The sequence below is a fragment of the Vitis vinifera genome, chromosome 15 (assembly GCF_030704535.1).
Source record: "Vitis vinifera cultivar Pinot Noir 40024 chromosome 15, ASM3070453v1".
NCBI classification, from domain to species: Eukaryota; Viridiplantae; Streptophyta; class Magnoliopsida; order Vitales; family Vitaceae; genus Vitis; species Vitis vinifera.
The window spans coordinates 22880872-22904945 of record NC_081819.1 but is presented as its reverse complement, the minus strand read 5'-3'; the positions used below and the strand labels follow the sequence as shown (position 1 = coordinate 22904945).

At 38.7% G+C, this 24074-nt stretch overlaps 3 protein-coding genes across 7 annotated transcripts; 2 read left to right on the top strand and 1 right to left on the bottom strand.

Moving 5' to 3' along the window:
- The first annotated feature begins 270 nt into the window (after positions 1-270).
- LOC100243164 (putative ripening-related protein 1) lies at positions 271-9655 on the top strand. Its single transcript, XM_003633929.4, has 2 exons — positions 271-1776; positions 9160-9655. The coding sequence occupies exons 1-2, from the start codon at positions 1216-1218 to the stop codon at positions 9643-9645; spliced, it is 1047 nt and encodes a 348-aa protein (XP_003633977.2). The 5' UTR covers positions 271-1215; the 3' UTR covers positions 9646-9655.
- Positions 9656-10856: 1201 nt separating this feature from the next.
- LOC100260254 (uncharacterized) lies at positions 10857-14549 on the top strand. Its single transcript, XM_002271916.4, has 2 exons — positions 10857-11662; positions 13954-14549. Exons 1-2 carry the CDS (start codon positions 11102-11104, stop codon positions 14437-14439), a joined length of 1047 nt encoding a protein of 348 aa, XP_002271952.2. The 5' UTR covers positions 10857-11101; the 3' UTR covers positions 14440-14549.
- Positions 14550-15623: 1074 nt separating this feature from the next.
- Positions 15624-22295, bottom strand: LOC100265498 (AT-hook motif nuclear-localized protein 9). Of its 5 annotated transcripts, none has more exons than XM_002272106.5 (6): positions 21843-22279; positions 20582-21183; positions 18857-18924; positions 18038-18169; positions 16867-17028; positions 15624-16153 (listed from the first exon to the last, which is right to left on the bottom strand). In XM_002272106.5, the coding sequence occupies exons 2-6, from the start codon at positions 21021-21023 to the stop codon at positions 15920-15922; spliced, it is 1038 nt and encodes a 345-aa protein (XP_002272142.1). In that variant the 5' UTR covers positions 21024-21183; positions 21843-22279; the 3' UTR covers positions 15624-15919. The 5 variants fall into 5 exon arrangements, with proteins under 5 accessions (XP_002272142.1, XP_010661769.1, XP_010661768.1 ...); XM_010663467.3 differs by having other exon boundaries at positions 20582-21422; positions 21843-22278; XM_010663466.3 differs by having other exon boundaries at positions 20582-21422; positions 21771-22257.
- Positions 22296-24074: the final 1779 nt, after the last annotated feature.

The window sequence follows — 24074 nt, the reverse complement described above, 5'->3', positions numbered from 1 at the left end:
AATATACTGATATTTCACCACTGCATGAAAAATACAAACAAAATTGTCAGCTCAACTCTTGAAATTCACTTGTTCAAAGGTTTTTTCAGAGTTAATCTGAATAGATGTGAGCATGATCCAGGACCAGTTTCGGAGCTTCCAGTTTCATGAATATGAAGATTAAGGACTGAAATTTACACAACTAACTGTACAAATTGCCACAATTGCATATTCATCATAGAGTAATGAAGTATTCTTTAATAGGAATTCCAAGAAGTATGTGGTTTCAGTTGCAGGCTTTGAAGTCAGATTATGCACAAATTTGAATCTCAATTTTTTTCATCTAATATTTAGATTCAGGGGGGAAGATCACATCCAATACTACTATACACAGCTGTTCAAATCAAACTCCAATGCCAAACTAAAATTATTAGTGCAGAAAAGACGATTGTGCATAGATCATTACGCTGATGATAGATAAAGCCAAGAGAATTTTTTATCCAAGACCAATACTTTGTTTTCTTGTTCCTGTTAAAGGGGGAAGATGGAAGGGGTTCTTGTCAATAATGGATCTCAACTCCATTTCCCAAAAATTCCAACCAACTGGGTTATAAATTAAGCAATCTAAGAAGAGGGTGATGTGATGTTATGACCATTAAAAGCAGCTGATATGTTGGAGGCCTTTTTTGTTTTCTTTATTGGCTGAAGACACAATGGAGGTCCTCTAGGAAACAGGTTCCCAATTTTGTTTCAGACAAGGAAAGCAACAGATAAATGTAAAAGTGACTTCAAATTATCTTACCATTACATTTAATTATTCTAGATTATGATCTCAAGCTGCCCACAAGTCTGTAAAAAGGAATGTATAATAAGGACTAGTATTTTAAACTTTAGTCCATTCAGTATGGCACTTAAGTTGATAGAAGATACGCATCATTGCCAGCTGGAACATTGGGTATTTCCAAATATAGTGATGCCTTCAATTGTTTTCTTTCATAGCAAAACCAGTCACACACTAGCTCTATATTTTATGTAGATTATCAGAATGCCCTTTCTTGGAACCATACCACTGCAATACACAGATAATAGTTATTCACACAAGGTAGTTTTGTAAATCAAAGCCCCTTCTTGGTCATTTGATTTAGGCTATTTCTATATATATATCCACTTGGGAACTTGATTTGCATCAAGCATTGAACACAATTGCACAGAGAGAGGCAGAGAGAAACAGAAAGAATGAAGACTTTTGGCTTAAAAGCATCTTTGCTCTTAACAGCCATTCTCGTTTTCACAGATTGTTTGAATGTGGAAGGCCAGGTTTGTCACCCAAGTGGCAAGATCAGGGGTAAGAAGCCCCCTCCTGGAGAATGCAACCAAGGCAATGACTCTGATTGCTGTAAAGAAGGCAAGCTTTACACAACATACAAGTGTTCTCCAACAGTATCTAGTCATTCCAAGGCATATCTCACTCTTAATGGCTTTGAAAAAGATGAAGATGGTGGTGCTCCATCTGAATGTGACAACCATTACCACTCTGATGACACCCCGGTTGTGGCACTGTCAACTGGATGGTATAACAAAGGTAGCAGGTGCTTAAACAACATCACTATAACTGCTAATGGGAGGAGTGTGGTGGCCATGGTAGTTGATGAGTGTGACTCAACCATGGGATGTGATAGCGACCATGATTATCAGCCTCCATGTGCCAACAACATTGTTGATGCCTCAAGAGCTGTGTGGAAAGCCTTGGGGGTGCCTCAAGATCAATGGGGAGGGCTAGATATCACTTGGACCGATGCCTAATTTCATGCAGTTATTTATGTTCAGATGTTTTCTGTGTTACTGCCTTTGTTCCTATTTCCTACCATGTATTCTGTGTATGATCAAGCATAGTCTTGACCGTTCCTACATTCTATTAGATAATACTAAATCTATCAGATTTCTCTATTAAAATCCTTTGTGAGTGAATGAGAAACTGGGACGTCAAATCTATAATCGATCACAGCCTAACCAGTATGAAAGTGAAGAATTTCTGAATTCCTTTATTGATCTTTTAGGTACACACCATACACATATATATACACAAATGACTGAATAAGAAAATATCAATCTAGCTTGATTCTCTCCTAAAATTAGGAAACTGAATCATCCTAAATGATCTCTCTTTTTTATTCCTAAAATACTTTCCTAAATTAAAACCCTAACTTTGAATGCCAAATTTCAACACTCCCCCTCAAGCTGGAGAATATATATCATATAATCCCAGCTTGCAAGTTAAGTCTTCGAAGTTAGGCCTAGGTAAAGCTTTGGTGAGGATGTCTGCGGTTTGGTGCTTGGTAGGAACATAGTTCAATTTAACCGTCTCACTAGTCACCTTCTCTGTGATGAAGTGTCTGTCAATCTCAACATGCTTGGTCCTGTCATGATGCACGGGGTTCTTTGCTATGCTTATAGCTACCTGATTATCACACATCATCAGAATTGGAGATGAACTCGTTTGTCCCAGTTCACTAAGAACCCTTTTTATCCAAATCCCTTCACAGATTCCCTGTGCAAGAGCTCTGTACTCAGCTTCTGCACTACTTCTGGCTACAACTGATTGATTCTTACTCCTCCAGGTAACAAGATTTCCCCAGACAAAAGAACAATATCCAGAAGTGGACCGCCTGTCAATGATGTTTCCTGCCCAATCCGCATCTGAGTATACTTCAGTGTCACAGTTTTCTGTCTTTCTGAAGAATAGACCTTTCCCTGGTGTCATTTTTAAATATCTAAGAATCCTGTAGACTGCTTCCATGTGTTCCTCAGTGGGGCTGTGCATGAATTGACTTACAGCACTCACTGCAAATCCAATATCTGGCCGAGTGTGTGAGAGATAAATCAAGCGCCCGACAAGCCGCTGATATCTCCCCCTGTCTACCGGTGTACTTTCTTTCTTGATACCAAGTTTCTTCTGACTATCCATAGGAGTATCAATTGATTTGCATCCAAGCATACCGGTCTCCTTAAGAAGATCGAGTATGTATTTTCTTTGAGAGACTACAATTCCCTTCCTTGATCTAGCCACTTCCATACCAAGGAAATATTTCAAATTTCCAAGGTCTTTAACTTCAAACTCTTCTGACAAATACTTCTTCAAATTCTGTAATTCCTCCATATCATTCCCGGATAGAATAATATCATCGACATAGACTATCAATATGGCCATTTTCCCGGCATGAGACTTCTTGACAAATAGAGTATGATCAGCCTGACCTTGCTTGTAGCCCAGCTTCAGGACTGCTTTTGTGAATCTATCAAACCAGGCTCGGGGAGATTGTTTAAGGCCGTACAAGGATTTTTGGAGTTTGCAAACCTAATTCTTTGCCATACTTTCTTCAAAACTAGGTGGTATTTCCATGTAGACTTCCTCTTCTAAGTCACCATTCAGAAACGCATTTTTTATGTCCAGTTGTTGCAAGCACCAATCTTGATTGACAGCCAATGAGAGAAGAATCCTTATAGTGTTTAGTTTTGCAACAGGAGCAAAAGTCTCCTGATAGTCTATCCCATAGGATTGTGTAAACCCTCTAGCTACTAAACGAGCCTTGAATCTCTCGACTGATCCATCTGCTTTGTATTTTATGGTGAAAATCCACTTGCACCCCACGGGCCTCTTCCCAACCGGCAAATCTGTGATAGTCCACGTCCCATTCTTCTCAAGTGCATTAATCTCATCTTGTACTGCCTTCTTCCATTCTGAAATTTTTAATGCCTCTTGTATTGTGTTGGGAACCTGAGTATCATCAAGAGAAGTAGCAAATGCTCTGTAAGATGGTGATAGCCCTTCATACGTAACATAATTCCCAATTGGATGATCTGTACATCTCCTAACACCCTTCCTCAATGCAATCGGCAGAGTAGAATCATCAATGTTGGGAATTAACACCTCTCCAGCCCTATCCTCACCTATGTTCTCTTCAGGAAGACTTGAATTGGAGTCAATATATTGGCCACATGTTGACTGTGATCCGTGCTCTAATTCCTGTCTTTTCCTCCTCCTGATGTAAACTTGTAAGTTCTCATTAGCAAGTTGTGGGGCTATAGGTTGAATAGGCATGGGAGACTGGATGGTCACGGGAGAAGGAACATTTGTGTGCTGGATTGGCTGGACTGATGACGGCATGGGTGTGGACAACTCAGTGGGCGCGAATTGGGAAGGATTTGGTGACTCTGAGTGAAAAGAAGGTATACCCTCAAGAAGAGACTCCCAAACTTGATGTTCATTCATGCTCTCCCCCTGAACATGAGATTTGGGATAGAAGAAGACATGTTCAAAGAAAAAGACGTCCATGGTGGTGTAAAATCTTTTGTTGGTTGGAGAATAGCATTTGTACCCTTTTTGGGTTGGAGAATACCCTAGGAAAATGCACTTATTTGCTCGATGAGCAAATTTGCTACGATTTTGAGGATACACATGAACGAATGCCGTGCAACCAAATACTTTGAGTGGTAAATCAGAAGAGGCTGCACGGGTGTGAGGAAATTGTTTTAAGAAAAGTTGACGTGGGGATTGAAAGGTAAGCACTCTGGATGGCATACGGTTAATCAAATAGATAGCTGTGAGAATAGCTTCCCCCCAGAAATAGTTTGGAACATTAGAGGAAAACATAAGGCACCGGGCAACCTCCAAGAGATGTCTATTCTTGCGTTCAGCCACCCCATTTTGTTGTGGGGTGTCAACGCAAGAACTTATGTGGATAATGCCGTGATTTTGAAGATAAGTACTGAGACTACTAGTAAAGTATTCCTTTGCATTATCTGACTTGAGGACTTGAATTTTGGAATTGAATTGATTTTGAACCATAAGATTGAAGGTTTGAAAAATGTGCTCGACCTCTAACTTTTCTTTCATAAGGAAAACCCATGTTACCCGTGTATGATCATCAACGAATGTCACAAACCATCGAGTGCCAGAAATATTTTTTATCCGGGAGGGACCCCACACATCACTATGTACTAGAGAGAAAACAGTCGAAGGTTTGTATAGGATTTGAGGATATACTGTTCGAGTATGCTTTGCAAACTGAAAAATTTCACAATGATAAGATGCTGGATTTTTATTGATAAATAATTTGGGAAACAATTTTGCAAGGTAAACAAAGCTAGGATGACCAAGGCGATAGTGTAACATTATAATCTCACTATCTTTATTGACCTTAGAATTTGACACAGAATTGAAGGACTCTAACATACTCTGAGACTGTACGCAACTTGCTTGAGAGACTTGGTTTGAGAATTGGCCACATGAGAGAAGGTAGAGTCCGGAACACAGTTCAGCACTGCCAATCATCTTCCCCGATTTCAAGTCCTGAAAAACACACGAGTTTGGATAGAATTTAGTAACACATTGGAGATCACAGGCCAATTTGCTAATGGACAAAAGATTACAATCCAAGTTTGGAACATGGAGGACATAGTCAAGATATAAGTCTTTAGTAAGTTTTATAGAACCTGTCCCGACAATTTTTGACTTTAAACCATCAGCAATATGGACGGATGAATGACCATTACTTGGCTTGTAATTTTGAAGAATGGCAGCATCTCCTGTCATGTGATCAGAAGCACCTGTGTCCACTATCCATGGCTTCATTCCTCCTCGATTAGCAGTGAAGGCTACACCGGTAGTACTGCCACTGCCAACTTGGCTTAATAGTTTCTGTAGCATCTCCATCTGCTCTTTGTTGAATGGACTCGGCTAGGGAACAGATGTGCTCTCAGAGTTGGTAGCCACGTGTGCTCTGCCATCTCTGTCAACCCGTGGCTTTGGTTTCCAATCAGCCGGTTTGACATGAAGCTTCCAGCAAGTCTCCTTATAATGGCCTGGTTTCTTACAATAATCACACCAAGGCCTATCCCGTTTCTGATGATCTCCACCACTACTATTAAATGACCGAGCAGCAAGGGCAGAGGCATCCAATGTTGGGGCAGGTTGCTCTTTGGATCCCATCATCACTTTCTTTCTACTTTCTTCACGCCTAACCTCTGAAAAAGCCTCCCTGAGACTTGGAAGGGGTTTAATGCCCATGATTCGGCCTCTAACATCATCCAATTCCCTGTTTAGTCCTAGGAAAAACTTGAACAGTCTCTTTTGTTCCACAATTTTCCTGTATGTTGCTGCATCATCAGAACATTTCCATGAGTGAGTCTCGAATAAGTCAAGGTGCTGCCAATACCTTGTGAGTGTGTTGTAATACTAAGTAACTGTCTGCTCTCCTTGGCGGAAGTCATGTAGGGCTGATTCAACCTGAAAAAGTTCTGAAATATTTTCAGAACTTGAGTAAGTTTCTTTCGTTGCATCCCATATGTCCTTTGCAGTCCCAAACAGCAAGAAATTTTCACCTATGTCATTGTTCATGGAATTGATAAGCCATGACATGATCATGCTGTTTTCAATCTTCCACTTCCTGAAACCCGGTTCTGTAGTTTCTGGCATGGCTGCTTCTCCAGTGAGGTACTCATCCTTTCCTTTCCCGCAAATGAACAGCAACACAGATTGTGACCACTGTAAATAGTTATGGCCATTTAATTCGTGTCCTGTGATGAGAATAGGAGAGGAATCACTGCCACGAAGGTTTGGAATTTCAGATCTGCCCCCTGATTCTGGTGACGTGACGCTGGATACTTATGATGATGCCATTCCGTATTTTGTCGTGGACCGGAAAGGTAGAAGAACACTTCCCAAGGCACGTGCAGGGATTGGAGTTGAGAAAAAATAGCCAGAGGACACCGGAAAAACTGATCGGAGGGCCCGCAGAGGCAAAAGAACCCCAAAAGAGGCACGTGCAGAGCTCGGATGGCAAAAACAGGTAAGAAGGGTGGCTGGTCGGCGTCAGGCGAGCCTGGAGGAGGAAGCGCATCGCCGGAAAGTGGCTCACGCACCCTCACGCGCCAGCACGTGAGATGCAGTCGCCGGCCGGAAAAACGCGCGTGGACGGCGCGTGGATGGTTTTCTGGCTCCGGTGGTTTGGGAAAAATTGGAGATCTCCTCCAGACGCTCCTTGCGGTGTAGAAAAAAACAGTCGCCGGAAAAGTTGCTGGCGGTGAATTTTTTCTGACGACGATTCGACCGTCCGGAAAACGTTTTCTCCCTTGGCTCTGAGAACAGGGACTGATGACCGGAATGAGAGATGGCCAGAGAGAGAGATGGTCGGATTGAGAGATGACCAGAGAGATTTGGCCGGAATGAATGATGGCCTGAATAAGAGGTGGCCAGAAGGGATTAGGGTTTCAGAAAACTGGCTTTGATACTATGAAGAATTTCTGAATTCCTTTATTGATCTTTTAGGTACACACCATACACATATATATACACAAATGACTGAATAAGAAAATATCAATCTAGCTTGATTCTCTCCTAAAATTAGGAAACTGAATCATCCTAAATGATCTCTCTTTTTTATTCCTAAAATACTTTCCTAAATTAAAACCCTAACTTTGAATGCCAAATTTCAACAGAAAGTGAATATTGGTCATAAACCCTTTTTTGAAGAAGTCATAACTCAATTAACTACAATTGGGGTATCACACACAATACAAGCCCTTAGGACTTGAGAACTTCACTGTAAGAGGTGTGCCCATAAGACTTAAAGAGGTAAATGAATTGTTATTTTATCAGTGAATAGAATACACCAGGAAAGTGTCTAGGAATGGTTCGAGTTTGATCTTGAAATCCACAGTTTCAAAAGGCTTCTTAAAAATATTAAGCTGAGTGGATGTGGGCATGCTTGAGGACAAACATGAGAACTTAAAAGTTATATGACTAACAATCTAAGTTACCAACCTGCAGATGATCAGAGTTCCAGTGAAGCATGTGGTTTCAGTTATAGGCATGTGAGTAACAGAGTATGCATAAATTTGAATCTAAAGCTTGTAACTGGTATCTAGAATCAGGGAAAGATCATATCCAATGTCCTATAGAAAGGTTTTTTCAGAGTTAATCTGAATAGATGTGAGCATGATCCAGGACCAGTTTCGGAGCTTCCAGTTTCATGAATATGAAGATTAAGGACTGAAATTTACACAACTAACTGTACAAATTGCCACAATTGCAGATTCATCATAGAGTAATGAAGTATTCTTTAATAGGAATTCCAAGAAGTATGTGGTTTCAGTTGCAGGCTTTGAAGTCAGATTATGCACAAATTTGAATCTCAATTTTTTTCATCTAATATTTAGATTCAGGGGGGAAGATCACATCCAATACTACTATACACAGCTGTTCAAATCAAACTCCAATGCCAAACTAAAATTATTAGTGCAGAAAAGACGATTGTGCATAGATCGTTACACTGATGATAGATAAAGCCAAGAGAATTTTTTATCCAAGACCAATACTTTGTTTTCTTGTTCCTGTTAAAGGGGGAAGATGGAAGGGGTTCTTGTCAATAATGGATCTTAACTCCATTTCCTAAAAATTCCAACCAACTGGGTTATAAATTAAGCAATCTAAGAAGAGGGTGATGTGATGTTATGACCATTAAAAGCAGCTGATATGTTGGAGGCCCTTTTTGTTTTCTTTATTGGCTGAAGACACAATGGAGGTCCTCTAGGAAACAGGTTCCCAATTTTGTTTCAGACAAGGAAAGCAACAGATAAATGTAAAAGTGACTTCAAATTATCTTACCATTACATTTAATTATTCTAGATTATGATCTCAAGCTGCCCACAAGTCTGTAAAAAGGAATGTATAATAAGGACTAGTATTTTAAACTTTAGTCCATTCAGTGTGGCACTTAAGTTGATAGAAGATACGCATCATTGCCAGCTGAAACATTGGGTATTTCCAAATATAGTGATGCCTTCAATTGTTTTCTTTCATAGCAAACCAGTCGCACACTAGCTCTATATTTTATGTAGATTATCAGAATGCCCCTTCTTGGAACCATACCACTGCAATACACAGATAACAATTATTTACACAAGGTAGTTTTGAAAATCAAATGCCCCTTCTTGGTCATTTGATTTAGGCAATTTCTATATATATATCCACTTGGGAACTTGATTTGCATCAAGCATTGAACATAATTGCACAGAGAGAGGCAGAGAGAAACAGAAAGAATGAAGACTTTTGGCTTAAAAGCATCTTTGCTCTTAATAGCCATTCTCGTTTTCACAGATTGTTTGAATGTGGAAGGCCAGGTTTGTCACCCAAGTGGCAAGATCAGGGGTAAGAAGCCCCCTCCTGGAGAATGCAACCAAGGCAATGACTCCGATTGCTGTAAAGAAGGCAAGCTTTACACAACATACAAGTGTTCTCCAACAGTATCTAGTCATTCCAAGGCATATCTCACTCTTAACGGCTTTGAAAAAGATGAAGATGGTGGTGCTCCATCTGAATGTGACAACCATTACCACTCTGATGACACCCCGGTTGTGGCACTGTCAACTGGATGGTATAACAAAGGTAGCAGGTGCTTAAACAACATCACTATAACTGCTAATGGGAGGAGTGTGGTGGCCATGGTAGTTGATGAGTGTGACTCAACCATGGGATGTGATAGCGACCATGATTATCAGCCTCCATGTGCCAACAACATTGTTGATGCCTCAAGAGCTGTGTGGAAAGCCTTGGGGGTGCCTCAAGATCAATGGGGAGGGCTAGATATCACTTGGACCGATGCCTAATTTCATGCAGTTATTTATGTTTCAGATGTTTTCTGTGTTACTGCCTTTGTTCCTATTTCCTACCATGCATTCTGTGTATGATCAAGCATAGTCTTGACCGTTCCTACATTCTATTAGATAATACTAAATCTATCAGATTTCTCTATTAAAATCCTTTGTGAGTGAATGAGAAACTGGGACGCCAAATCTATAATCTATCACAGCCTAACCAGTATGAAAGTGAATATTGGTCATAAACCCTTTTTTAAAGAAGTCATAACTCAATTAACTACAACTGGGGTATCACACACAATACAAGCCCTTAGGACTTGAGAACTTCACTGTAAGAGGTGTGCCCATAAGACTCAAAGAGGTAAATGAATTGTTATTTTATCAGTGAATAGAATAAACCAGGAAAGTGTCTAGGAATGATTCGAGTTTGATCTTGAAATCCACAGTTTCAAAAGGCTTCTTAAAAATATTAAGCTGAGTGGATGTGGGCATGCTTGAGGACAAACATGAGAACTTAAAAGTTATATGACTAACAATCTAAGTTATCAACCTGCAGATGATCAGAGTTCCAGTGAAGCATGTGGTTTCAGTTATAGGCTTGTGAGTAACAGAGTATGCATAAATTTGAATCTAAAGCTTGTAACTGGTATCTAGAATCAGGGAAAGATCATATCCAATGTCCTATAGAAAAGTTGTGCAGATCAAACATCAATGCAGAAGAGACAACAATGCATATATACTAAATATGCCCGACTATCTAAGACGAGTACTCTGTTTGGAAGCTTCCTGTCATTATGGATATAACTCTGTCCACAAAAGCATCGAACTGGTTTGTTATAAATTAAGCAAGCTAGCAAGGGGGGTGATGTGATGTGATGTGATGACTATTAAAAGCAGAAGACAAGTTGCAGGCCTTCCTTGGTCTTTCTTGACAGGCCAGCAGACGTGTTGGAGGCCTTCTTTGTTTTTCTTGATAGGTTGAATGTAAATTGAATGCCTTCTAAGATAGAAAAAAGTACAAGCAAGGTCTGGCATAATAAGTTATTCTTACACTTAACCGATCTAGATAATGATCTTAGGCCAAATCTGTACACATGAATGCATAATTAAGATCAGTATTTTAAAATTTTACTCCATCTGGCATGGAAGGTACGTTGATAGAGGCTTATCCTCATTGCCAACTGAAAGGTCAGGATACTTCCAAACATCACGATGCCTTCAACTGTTGTTTCCTGCCAAGAGTAGCGTAACAACTAGGCAGTTTTTCCTGCATTATCAGAATTGCTCTCCTTGGAGCTATAACATTATGATATATGGATAATACATGAGCTGGGTAGTTTTGTAAACTAGACAGAATGTTGCTGATTTGATCAGGCATTGCTATATATACCCTAGTAGACACCTTGATTTGCATCAAGCATTTAATACAATTGCACAGAGAGAGAAACAGAGAGAGACAGAGAGAATGAAGATTTTTGGCTTAAAGGCATCTTTGCTCCTAATGGCCATTCTCCTTTTCACAGATTGTTTGATTGTGGAAGGCCAGGCTTGTCACCCAAGTGGCAAGATTAGGGGTAAGAAACCCCCTCCTGGGGAATGCAACCAAGGCAATGACTCCGATTGCTGTAAAGAAGGAAAGCTTTACACGACATACAAGTGTTCTCCAACCGTATCTAGTCATACCAAGGCATATCTAACTCTTAATGGCTTTCAGAAAGATGAAGATGGTGGTGCTCCATCTGAATGTGACAACCAGTACCACTCTGATGACACGCCGGTTGTAGCACTGTCAACTGGATGGTACAACAAAGGGAGCAGGTGCTTAAACAACATCACTATAAGTGCTAATGGGAGAAGTGTAGTGGCCATGGTAGTGGATGAGTGTGACTCAACTATGGGATGTGACAGTGACCACGATTATCAGCCTCCCTGTACTAACAACATTATTGATGCCTCAAGAGCTGTGTGGAAAGCCTTGGGGGTGCCTCATGACCAATGGGGAGGGCTAGATATAACTTGGACAGATGCTTAATTTCATGCAGTTGTTTCTGTTTGCGAGTGTGGTTTGTGTAGCTGCTGCTATTTTTATTTCTTATTATCTATCCTGTGAGTGGCAGAATGTAATCTTCATATTTAATATATTGTGATAGATAATACTTCATCTATTGAAACATCTATCTAGTTAAAATCCTTTATGGACGAACACGGCATGAAGATGTTGAATCAGGAGAAAGTCACGTAGATAAGCCAATGAAACACCCAGTCTGAAGTGAAGTTTACAATGCAGAAAAGACAACTATTACACTCTATTGCAGACACCAACTTCAATAACAATGCTAAATAGAGCAAAAAATGGTTTTAAGAAAGACTAATGCTTTGTCTTTTATTCATCTTCCAGAGGAACATGGTAGGGCTTCTTGTCATTGTGAGCCTAATTCATCATCCCAACAGCCAACTGGTTGGTAATAAATTAAGCAAGCTAACAAGAGGGTACTCACCATGGCCAGCTGAAACAGTAAGGTATTTTCAAATTTTCTGATTCCAACTACTAGTGTTTCCTACAAATACTCAATAGCAAAATAGCTCAATCTTTTTCCCACGTCGTTGGAATGCCCCTCCTGGGAACCATAATGGTATGCGATGTAGAGAACATACGTACCTGGTAGCTTTGCAAGTCGAGTACACCGACTAGAAACCTTATTTCCATCAAGCATTCAACAAACTACAAAGAGAAAGAGGCACAGAGAGAAATAGAATGAAGACTTTTGGCTCAAAAGCATCTTTTATCTCACTAGCCATTCTCCTATTTGCACATTGTTTGGATGTCGAAGCTCAGTCTTGTCACCCAAGTGGAAAGATTAGGGGTAAGAAGCCTCCTGGATAAATGACTGAAATGCTAACAGGAGAAGTTTGGTCGACATGGTGGTTGATGAGTATGATTCAACTATTGGATGTGACAATCACCATGATTAACAGCCTCCATGTGCTAACAATACTCAAAATCTGTGTGGAAGCCTTGAGCAGGCCCCACCACAACTGGTTCGACATCTACCTCCAAGCAGTTAGTTATGTTTTAAAATGGTTGCTTGTTATTGCCTAGCATGTTGAATGTTGTCTTGAATTTCTTACAGAATACAAGTACTAAATATACTGAATTCTGGCTAAAGATCTTTGTGGCTGAATGAAGCTCCAAGATGTTGAATCTGCAAGCTATCAAATATCATAAATACTGGCCTTAATATCCTATCGATAACTGACTATAAGGATGGAAATGTGATCAGATGATCATTGCAAAAACACTGATAACTCAGCAATCTTCTACATTACCCATGTCCTCAATTCAATGGAAGAAAGAATAGCAACTTCTATAAAAGAATTTCACTAGAATTTATTTCATCTGAAGATCTGGTGATTTATACTGTTAAGAATGTATCAAATCCTAGTGAAATTCTTTTATAGAAATCCCAGTGAAGTATAGCAGTTTCAGTTTGCTTGTGTCATAGATTAATCAAACTTTGAAAGGCAAAGTATTCAGAATCAGAGAAAGATCAATTCAAAGATGTTCCTTCTGGATAGTTATGCAGATCAAACCTCCAGTCTAAAGACTAGCAGTCTGCCATTTTTGTTCATGTGTCGATCAAAATTTGGACGAAGGGCTTGTCATTGACAATCGAATTCAATTTCCTGGAACAGAAACCAGGTGGTTACAACAAGTGGACAAGAAAGTGATGTGGTAGGATGACTATTAAAAGTAAATGGTACATTGGAGGCTTCAAAGTTATCTGCTTCAACAAGGAAAGTGATGGGCATATAAGATATAACAACTTCCCGTCTAGTATGTTCTATTGTGTATAGATTAATTTAGCATCCTGCCACAAGACTGTAAGAAGAAGAATTATAAGGATTAGTAATTTAAATTTTCCTCCATTTGCCGTGGCAGTCATTTTGATAACAGGAGTTCCTCACTTTCTGCAGAAAAGGTTAGGTTCTTTCAAAGGCTGTGATGCCTTTTGTTGTTCTTTCCTACCAAAACCATGTGCATTAGGTACATGGAACCATACCACTAAGTTGTTTACAGATACTACATGTTGCTATATATATAATATACCACTAAGTTGTTTACAGATGCTACATGTTGCTATATATATAATATACTGACTTGAAGCTTTCCTCCGCATTGACCTAAGTGGAGGGAGAGGCAGATAGAAGCAGAAAGAAACAGAGAGAAGGGGAGGAATGGAGAGTTTTGGCTTGAAAGCATCTCTACTCCTACTAGCCATCCTCCTTTTTACAGAATACATGGATGTTGCCGCTCAGGCATGTCGGCCAAGTGGCAATATTAGGGGTAAGAAACCACCTCCTGGAGGATGCAACCAAGAGAATGACTCTGATTGTTGTGTCCAAGGCAAGCTTTACACTACATACAAGTGCTCACCAGCAGTGTCTAGCCATACCAAGGCAGTGCTCACTCTTAACAGCTTTGAGAAGGGCGGAGATGGCGGGGCTCCATCTGAATGTGACAGAAAGTATCATTCTGATGATACCCCAGTTGTGGCACTATCAACTGGATGGTACAACAAAGGGAGCAGGTGCTTAAACAACATCACCATAAGTGCTAGGGGTAGAAGTATGGTGGCCATGGTTGTTGATGAGTGTGACTCTACTATGGGATGTGATGAAGACCATGACTATCAACCTCCCTGTCCTAATAACATTGTCGACGCCTCAAAGGCTGTGTGGGAAGCCTTGGGTGTGCCTCTTGCTGATTGGGGAGAGCTAGATATAACTTGGTCTGATGCTTAATTTCAGGCAGGCAGTTTTGTTTCAAACTATGGTTTGTCTTGCTTCTGTTTTACTGTGTCATGTATAAGTATGGTGGAATGTAGCCTTAAAACTTCGATTTACCTTGTTAATTTTGTTCATTTGGAATGTTGGGAAAATCTAAATTCTAGATTGTGGGTTCATATCCTAGTAGTTTAAGATTTTGACAGAGTCAGATTAACACGATATCAGAGTTATCAGAGTTATGGTTAACTAGAGGTCTCAAGTTCGAATCTCTCCTACTGCCACTAATTTGTATACATTGTAGGACATTGTGGGAACGACCTGCTGGTGCCCTCCCTCACCCGAGCCTGGAGTCATATTTCAGGGGATCATATCTGACCCTTGAGAGACCAAAGAATACCCATCTCTGAATTCAGGAATAGTTGAATTCACACCACATAGAAGACAACATAATGATCATTACCACTGTCTTTGTATATGGTGAGATGTTTCCACCACTCTGTTTCGTATTTGTTGAGAAGTTTTCCAAAGCTTGTTTCACTACCAATCACAACCGAACATCATAGAGGGGTCTAGACTCAGGCAGTTCACAGGAAAATGATGATGATCTGATGCCCAATTCTAAACCCTTAGAAATCCATACAATCTGATGAAGGGTTATTGATTTACAGATTTGCTAGAGTTCGAACAGAGGCTTGAAAATGTAGCAGAGAAAATATCAGGGAAAGACTAACTCTGAAGGGTGCTCCTCACATGTGAAACAAATGGCCGCACCAAGTTAGACCTTTGAGTGTGTGCACATGTTAACCTGATAGGGACAACTTTATCAGACAAAAGACTACAAGTTGGTCCTTCACATAGTCCACAAAAAACCCCTAAGAACACAATTCATTATTCAAACCCATCAATATTCTCACTTTTAAATCAACCAAAGATGGCAACAAACCCAATCCATATATACACGTTTCTTAGCAAGAGGCAAATACCCCTCCTTGGAGCCATGGCATGATTGACAAATAGATAATCGAAGCAGCAGACCTTTAATAGCTTTGAGTGCAGAATTAGCATTTTCCAAGAGCAAAACCCGATATATAACCTATCACTTAATCCTAATTTGCATTCAGCATTTCAACATTAGTGGAGAGATTGAAGAACAGTAGTAGAGAGACAATGCTGTCAGAATAACAGATACTACAAGTCCAACAGATAAATATGGCTGCACCTCTAAAGAAATATATACCTTTGATCTCTATATTACTGTTTTGGACTAAAGATCAATGATATAGGATATAGAATGGTACAGACCAAGAACACCAAAATCAAACTAAATTTCCATTAAGCTACAAAAATATCAGTACAACCCCACTAATGTGGGTGAATGGAGTAAGAAACCGAGAATCATCTGGCTTTTTTGGGTTGGGACTGAAGAAAATTAGAGTCAAGTGGCTTAGAAACAGCAAAATATATACACTGCCCATGTATATATCAATGGAACTTCTCAGCCACGCATCAAATCAATGTCAACAGGAGAATTTCGCATATCCAACTGCCGTGAACCTGGCCACACACCCATCGATGAGGCTGGAGTAAGATTTTGACTGGCTGGAACAGTAGTGGGAGTAGTGATTGGATGATCAACTGTCTGACGTTCTGAATCCCCAGCACCTTCCACACTTTCCCCCATCTTGTTCTTTGTCTTTGAATTGCCCCATATGAAGCTCCCAACTATCACCTGGAGTCATTCATCATTTGCTTTGAGTCTCAAAAAGGAATAATTCAATGATTTTTGAAACCACGGTGTTTGGTTGTGAAAAAATTATAAGCCTCACAGCTAAGGGTGTACACCAGGGCCCTTTGGAATCCTTGGGCCATTCCAAAGGGAATCCTGAAGTAGGAGAAGTAGAAGAATCAAGGGAATGGAAAGATATTGAAATTGGGAAGGTAAAACCTGGGGCTGTCTAGGGAGGTTTGTTTTAAGGACAAAAAAGGGAGGGAATCGGGATAGGATTGCCAGGGCATCTGCACCTAGGGTGTTTCAAACCAGGGCCAGGGCCTGTGGCAAGGTCACAGTCCAAAAATATGGTGCTGGCATGATCCAGACTTTGAGCAAAATTTGTTTCCATATTGACAGCCTAAGACTAGGAGAATAAACAATTTAACATTATTCAATATTTCTTAACGCTTTGTCTTTTTGGCTTCACCACTAGCTACTTCTACAGACTTCTACAGATTGACAGAAAAAAATAATGAGGGACTAGTTTAGCAAAAATATGGCAAAAATAGTTATGTGTTCCTCAGCAGCCTAAGTTTTTGGGTGTAGAGAAATGAGAAAACAGCAGGGAACGTGGAAAATGGTCACACTAGCAAAACAAGTGAAATGGCAATGTGAAGGCACAAGAATCATGAATGTGGAAGATACAACAGCATAAGCAATCAAAAGATTACCTGAACAGGACTTGCTGCTGTAAGCATTCCTCCAACTCCACCACCAATGACACGACCATCAGGACTAGCAAGGGAGACACTTAGACCACCAGTTCGGTTGCGGGAGCCACCATTATCAGTTAGCAAATAAGAGCCTGACAGACATAGTATCTCAAAACGTCCCTGGAGAAGACAAAATGCACAATAAAAAAGGATTAGCCTTTCTGGGACAAAAGGTAAGAGAATATTTCAAAAAAAAAAAAAAAAGAGTTAGCTTTTCAGGCATGAGGTGCATGAATCATGCATGCACATGTGCATCTTGTGTGTGTGTGCGTGCGTGTGAGTGAGTGAGAGAGAGAAAGAGGAGAGGAGCTTCTCAAGGACAAGAGGAGTGTGCATGTGTGAGTGAGGGAGGGAGGGAGGGAGGGAGGGGGGGGGGGAGGGGAGAGAAAGGCACTAGGGTTGCTTAAATAGGGTATTTTGTCCAGTCATCACTTCATACCACAGAATTCAAGCACAAATATCAGAAAGGAAGTCAATTTCTATTCTTACAAACAGCTCTACAGGCAAAGCTGTAAACAACCTTGAGCAGGGCAGTTTTGAAATAAATGTGATACTAGGGGCCATTTTGCTTCAAATTGGCACAATCTATTCATGCAGGTTATGTTGGACACAACTAAAATATTATTGTTTTAAAAGAGACACAATAGGGACCACCATTGGCAAAATCCCTCAACCACCATTAAAAAACTCCAAGGAATGAAAAAAAATACAATAGGGCACCCAAGGGACAGCAGAATCATAATAACCTAAAATATTATATGCATGTTGAAATTAATAGAATTTTATAAAACCAAACATGACTATAAATCCCAGTTCCATGATGAGGAGAATGGAGACTGGAGATTGGAGAATACTATCTCGGTTAGTGCCAGGGAATTTGCCTCTGGCAACTATACCAGTTAAAGCCTGAGAAGAAGACATGCCTCGGGCATAAGACATCCTCTAAGTCCTAAGCTTCGGGGGGTTTTGAGCATTTTCATTGACCTTGACCTCAAAGCATAAGCTTTGCAAACCTAAGTATTGTTCTTGATATTAGATTGCAATTAAAAAGGGAAGGATTTTCCAATGCTCTTCATAGGTACAGCAAGTCAGCAACTATCAAACGTGTAGATAAAGATCATGCTTAAACCTCATATGTGACGGTGCCACCAGAGGTTGAAGGCTGACGAAGGGTCACAGTGGATACAGCTCCATTTGCTGATAAGATGCATATAGCTCTTGGCCCCTGCTGTGAAAATGACATAATTTTCGTTGCAACATCCTGCAGGAAAGATAAACAATTTCAAGAGAAAAGAAGTTCCTCAGAAAATAAAAGAACATGAAGATATAATACCACCACTACAAAACTATGCTTCAGAAAATGGGTCCAAAGGGGAATACCAGCAGTTTTTAACCCAAAAAAATAAAGTAAATATGACACGTAAACGCCTCTTCTATAACACTACCAAAAAGAAATCATATAATAAGAACCATAGCAGGGCTTGTCTTTGTCCAGCACAATCATCATTTATATTTTTCCTTTTCGTCTCTCCTTTCATTTTTTACTTTTCATGGACATCATCCTACATTGTCCGGGTTCAAGTGAAGATCGCTTTTGGGTTCATAAATCAAACAAGAATGAATAAGGCCAAGTTGAGATCCTTACTTTTTATCTTCCTTCTTTCCTTTCCAATTTACTTATCATCAATGTTATTTATTATGCTTTAGATTAGTTCTTCTGAAACTATCTTCTCTGTTCAAGCAGACGTAACTTGAAAAATGTTTTGGCACACTACCAATGGAACAAAACATGCAAATAATATCCAGTTTTCTCTGCCCTAGAGCACCATTTCTTGCCATCACAACAAAACGACACAGTACTCCTCCTTAGTGAAAATTTTTCATTTCCACATATACTTGACTTATAGAATGGAGACACAGATATAGATTGACAGAAAATATAGCATACTTCTCCTACTGCAACGGTGATGACATGTGGAGTAAAACCCATCCCAGCCGAACCAGACAGCCACTCACCTAGCAAAACAATTAACCATTTGTAACATCATTTACATACCAGAGAGAACAATTACAGAAACAGAAATAATATGCATTTAAACTACATGACATTAGGGACCAGCCATGGAAATAGCTTAAGAATTCTAGAAGATGACCTTGAGAAACCACAAGCATAAAGATAATAGAGATTACTGGCATATAAAATTGGAAGTGGGGATGAAAACACACCTTATCAAGCAAATAGCATAGATAGTAATTTACAATATGATAATGTTCTTATTGCGATAGATAAGTATTCAGAGTCCAGACCAAAGGACTGATTCAGCATAATTGAAAGGCTGGAAAATACAATGTTATCAGTTCATTTCAAATTACAGTCACACTTGCACTAGACACAAAGATGGAATGGAGTGAATATCTTGCATGCCATCTGCAAATGCGTTTGACTGTCCCATATAAACATGGTTTGTAGTAGGCCATGTATCTTATATGCAGTCAGTGTGATGGCAGGCGTTTGGAAATCCCATGAACAGGATTGGAATGAAGTGAAATGGATTTTACAATATCTTAAGAGGCTTAGCTGCTTTGGCATCATATTGGACATTAATGGGGCTTTGAGTAATGTTGCAGGTTACATTGGTGGAGGTCCAGTAGGTATTGGTGGACCATGAGTTTCCCGAGACAAAAGGCCAAAAGGGATGAGCATCATAGCCCTATGCAAAGTGCATCAGGAAAGCAGGCAAATGCAGGTCTGAGGAACTGTGTCTTGATTCAACTAGTGCATTCATCAGCCCAGTTCTAGCCTCTACTCCCAGAGAAAACCCCCTGGGTTAAGAAACTGAGTGCATCACCCAACTCATTGTTCAATTTCCTCAATCAAACCTCTGACATTCCCATTTGTCACCACTCAACAGAGGCTTTGATGCCTTTATTAGCACCACATATACTTCAATAATTTCTAATAAAGCAGGCAAAATTATGATACAAGAGATTCAGCACTGCTGAATAAAGTAATGAACGTTAATGAAATGAACTGCAGTACAGTTTTTCGTTTGTTTGAGCTAACATCCACCCAGCTGGCAGCTAGAAGAGACACCATTCTGTATGATCATTTCATGCATAACTTCTCACTTTCTTTTCCTAAATTCTTTCCAGCTTTTCCCCTAAGTTCATAGGCATCTAGCTCATTTTGGTTGGTGTAACTAAATATAGATAGATATTATTAACCTGCGTCGGCGTAACCCATATGCCCTCTAACACCATGAAATGAAAATTAACGAATCTTGATACACTGATATCATATCATCATAAGGGTAATAATTCTTTGAGAAAAATGTGGCAGACATTAATTATGCATACTAAGCTGTACTCCCTAACCATTTGAGTTTTGTTTATTCTATTGAATTACTTTTGACTTTTAATTCATTCTCTTCGCTGACAAGACTGAGTTCTTAGAGCCCAGTTGAGATGGCCTCCTTGTTGCCCTTTTGTTATGGAACAAGTACACAATACAAACCAAATAATTTCTTCCAATATATCAAAATAATAAATGGTATGGATACATCTCTGCTAAGCTGTTAATAGTGCTGAAAAAAGTCACCCAATAATTATAGTTAATAGTATAGAGGTACAAAAACTTAAAAAGAAAATACAAAAATTCAACAAGAAATCTCACCAAGAGAAGCTAGCTGCTGCTTCCTCCCAGTTCCTGGTGGCCGCCCTCTACCCCGCTTCTGGGTAGATGCGGTTAGTGTCCCAGGAGAAGTGGCGGATGAGGGAGACAATGCCAATGACACAGTCCCATCAGGTCCATATTTTCGGGGTCTTCCCCTTTTTCTCTTCACAGGCTCACTTGGTGGCAACAATGTGGATGGTGCACCCACATTAACACCATGAGTGGAGATTACAGACGAAGGCTCCACGGGTAATGTTGATCCCATAGAGCCACCACCTCCAATATTGGGCTGAAATGGCATGCTTGGATTAGATAATGAGCGAATTCCCGGTGATCCATGTAATCCAGGCTGCGGCCCAGACCCGGACCCGGACCCAGCCATTCCTCTTTGCATATAATAAGAACCTGACCCAGGCATCGCCATAGCATCTCTTCGATCCATGCATTTACTTGGAATAAATTATGCTTAAATCTCTCTTTGAAACTCTGACCCAAGCCCTCAATTCACTCAATAACACCAATTCCTTGAGCAAAATCTAGACTCCCCCACTCTACTCTTGTTGTTCTCTGTAACTCCAAACCCAGCAGCAAGTATCTGAACACTGGATTTTTTCCAAAGGTACTTGAAATTGAGAAATTGTATGAAGATATTACTCTCAACAATGAAAAGTTCTTAGAGAGTGCCCACTTGATTCTACTCCATCAGAGTTCACATTATAAAAACTGTGTTCAAAAATTGCCTTTTGGTGGAAAAGCATCAAATGTGCTTGAACTCAAAACAAGAAAGCTTCTAGCAGCTGGATAATGAAACCTCAAAACTAGTGATAAATCTTCACCAAATCTACGAACGAAAAAGGGAAAAGGAAAGTAAAGAAGTCACAAAATCAAGATTCCAAAACTTCTTCAAAAGAAAAACGAAAACAAGTAGAGATCAAAGCAAAAAAAGAAAAAAAGGATAAATAATTAAATAAACAAAAGCAAAAGAATCAAAAAGGCAAGACCCAGATATTTTACTCTCAAGTAAACAGCCAAAGAAAAAAAAAGTACGAATTCAAGACCCAGAATTCAAAGAAAAAGCTTAGGGCTCAAGCTAATTTACAGCTCACCAAACCCTAGAAACCAAAAAAAGTCTTCAACTTGAAGTCAGAAAACAAGCGTAAAAATCATGAACAGATGAACACATACTCACCAACCCATTTCCAACCCTTAAACACCAAGCATCTTCCAAAAAAAACCCAGATGGAAAAACAAAGAAACAGACCTCAAATCAATGCCATTCACCACCACCACCACAAAGAACACCACTTGCACCACCACACCAGAAGCAGCAGCAACAACAAAAACCCTCCCTCCAAGAACAAAAGGGTATGTGGGGTTATAGGTGGAAGAGGGTGTGAATGATCAGAGCCGTTAATTCTGACTCATGTGCAGCAGAGAAAATGTACAGAAGATGCCATTGGTGAACTACAGCTCTTACAGCTACAGGTCCTTATCTGAATTACAATCCCCCTTTTTCTCTCTTTCTCTCTCTAGAGCTACCTCTCTTTCTCTCTCTAGATATCTACCCATCCATCTATCTATATATCTATATATCTATCTATCTATCAATCTGAATGAGTATTGATGATACTTTTCTTTTGCTTAGGCTTCAGCCCTTCTTGTGTTGAGGGGGTGAGAGAGGAGAGAGAAAGAGATTGAGAAACAAACAAAATTGAACAGAAAAAAGCACTTATGGATAGACCTGATTTTTTTGTTGCGATAAATTTAATGTTGTGACTATTTCAACGTCCCTTCCCCACTTTCAGTTCTTGGCGCGTTCAACAAAATGGAAGAGTCCTCCCCACTTTTTCTCTCTTTGAAGTCTCAAATTTTGTTTCATATATTTAAAGATTATCTATCAAATAAATGAGATAATTAAATATTTTCTATCAAAACTATAAAATATTCCTTATCTCAAACAAAACGGTTTATTCAGATAGATATTATTGGTTACGTATAATTTTCAAAACATTTTTATTAAATTTATATTAAAAATATGAATAATTTCATTATCCTCTCATCAAAGATAAAATAAATATGAAAAGAATTTTTCTTTTTTAAATTATTTTTTGAAAATTGCTTTTAGAAATTTTATTTAGCAAACACTTATTTTAAAATATTATAATAATTTTAATAATAATTTTACTACTTTTAATTAAATAAATTAAATAACCTTAATTAATTAGAATGAAAATGATAAAAAAAAATTAAAAAATGGAAAACTTCATGAGTTTGTTAAATAAACTTTGGATGACTAAATATTATTGCCTACAATTTTACCGATATGGAAGCATAGCCGGGGGCTACCACGTGCATGGGAGTCGCGTGAGGAGCATGTGGAGCGAGACAAAGTGGGTTCGGATCCTGAGACGGTAAAAAAATTGGAGTTTTTCACGTGACCAAGTTCAGTCAAAAATATCTAAAAAGAGCTGCGATAATCTCACCCGGAAGGTCACCCATTTAATTTAATAAGACAAGACTCAGTACGTTCACGTTTCACCCTCTTAACACATATTTTACAAAAAAAAAAAAAAAAACCCCCTCTGTGAAGGCTGTAATTATTTTTTTATGTTTTCAAAATTAGTATTATTCTCAATTATTTCTTAGAACAAAAGTTGTGAAAAAAATAAGAAAATTAATATCTGTAAAAAATTTATCAAACATTTTTCTAAATTAAAAAATTATTTTATATAAAAATTTTAAAAAAACTTTTAGAGTCCAAACATGACCTAAATTTTTCTGTTATTATTATTATTATTATTTAAATTTTTGAAGTTAATTGATTTGAATCATATTATTATGTAAATAAATTTTATTTAAGAGTTTATTTAAATATATTTTTTAAAAAGTAATTAAATAAAAAAATATTTCTGGATCTCTCTATAATAATAATAATAATAATAATAAATAGAATTGTGAGGAGTATGTTTGGTGGGATGAAGAAGGTAGACAGTTGACTCTGAAAAGTGGGGACATGCAACTTTCCCCATGAAAGAGGAATTTACTTTTTTATTTTTATTGATTGATTTATTTATTTTATTTATTTGTGTTGAGATCCTTTGTTAAAATAATGTTTGATATTGAAAGAATGCCCACTCGATGGTCAAATGAAATTAATAAAAATTTCCAGGGGATGATTGATTTCAGATTATTGTATTTGGGATCATTCCATATATTCTATAGTATTATTATTATTATTATTATTATTATTATTATTATTATTATTATTTTGTTTTCTAAAGTGAGACATTGGATCATATAGTTCCTAATTTCAACAACTTTGGACTATACTCTATAAGTCAATATTCCTAAGTTTTTAAATAATTTTTTTCTCTAAAACCCCTCAATCATTATTACAATTTTTGTTTTCTATTTGTATAAATTTTAATAATTCGAAACTTTGTTTATCTAATATAAATATTAAAAAAAATGAACTTCATAACCCAATAGCTCA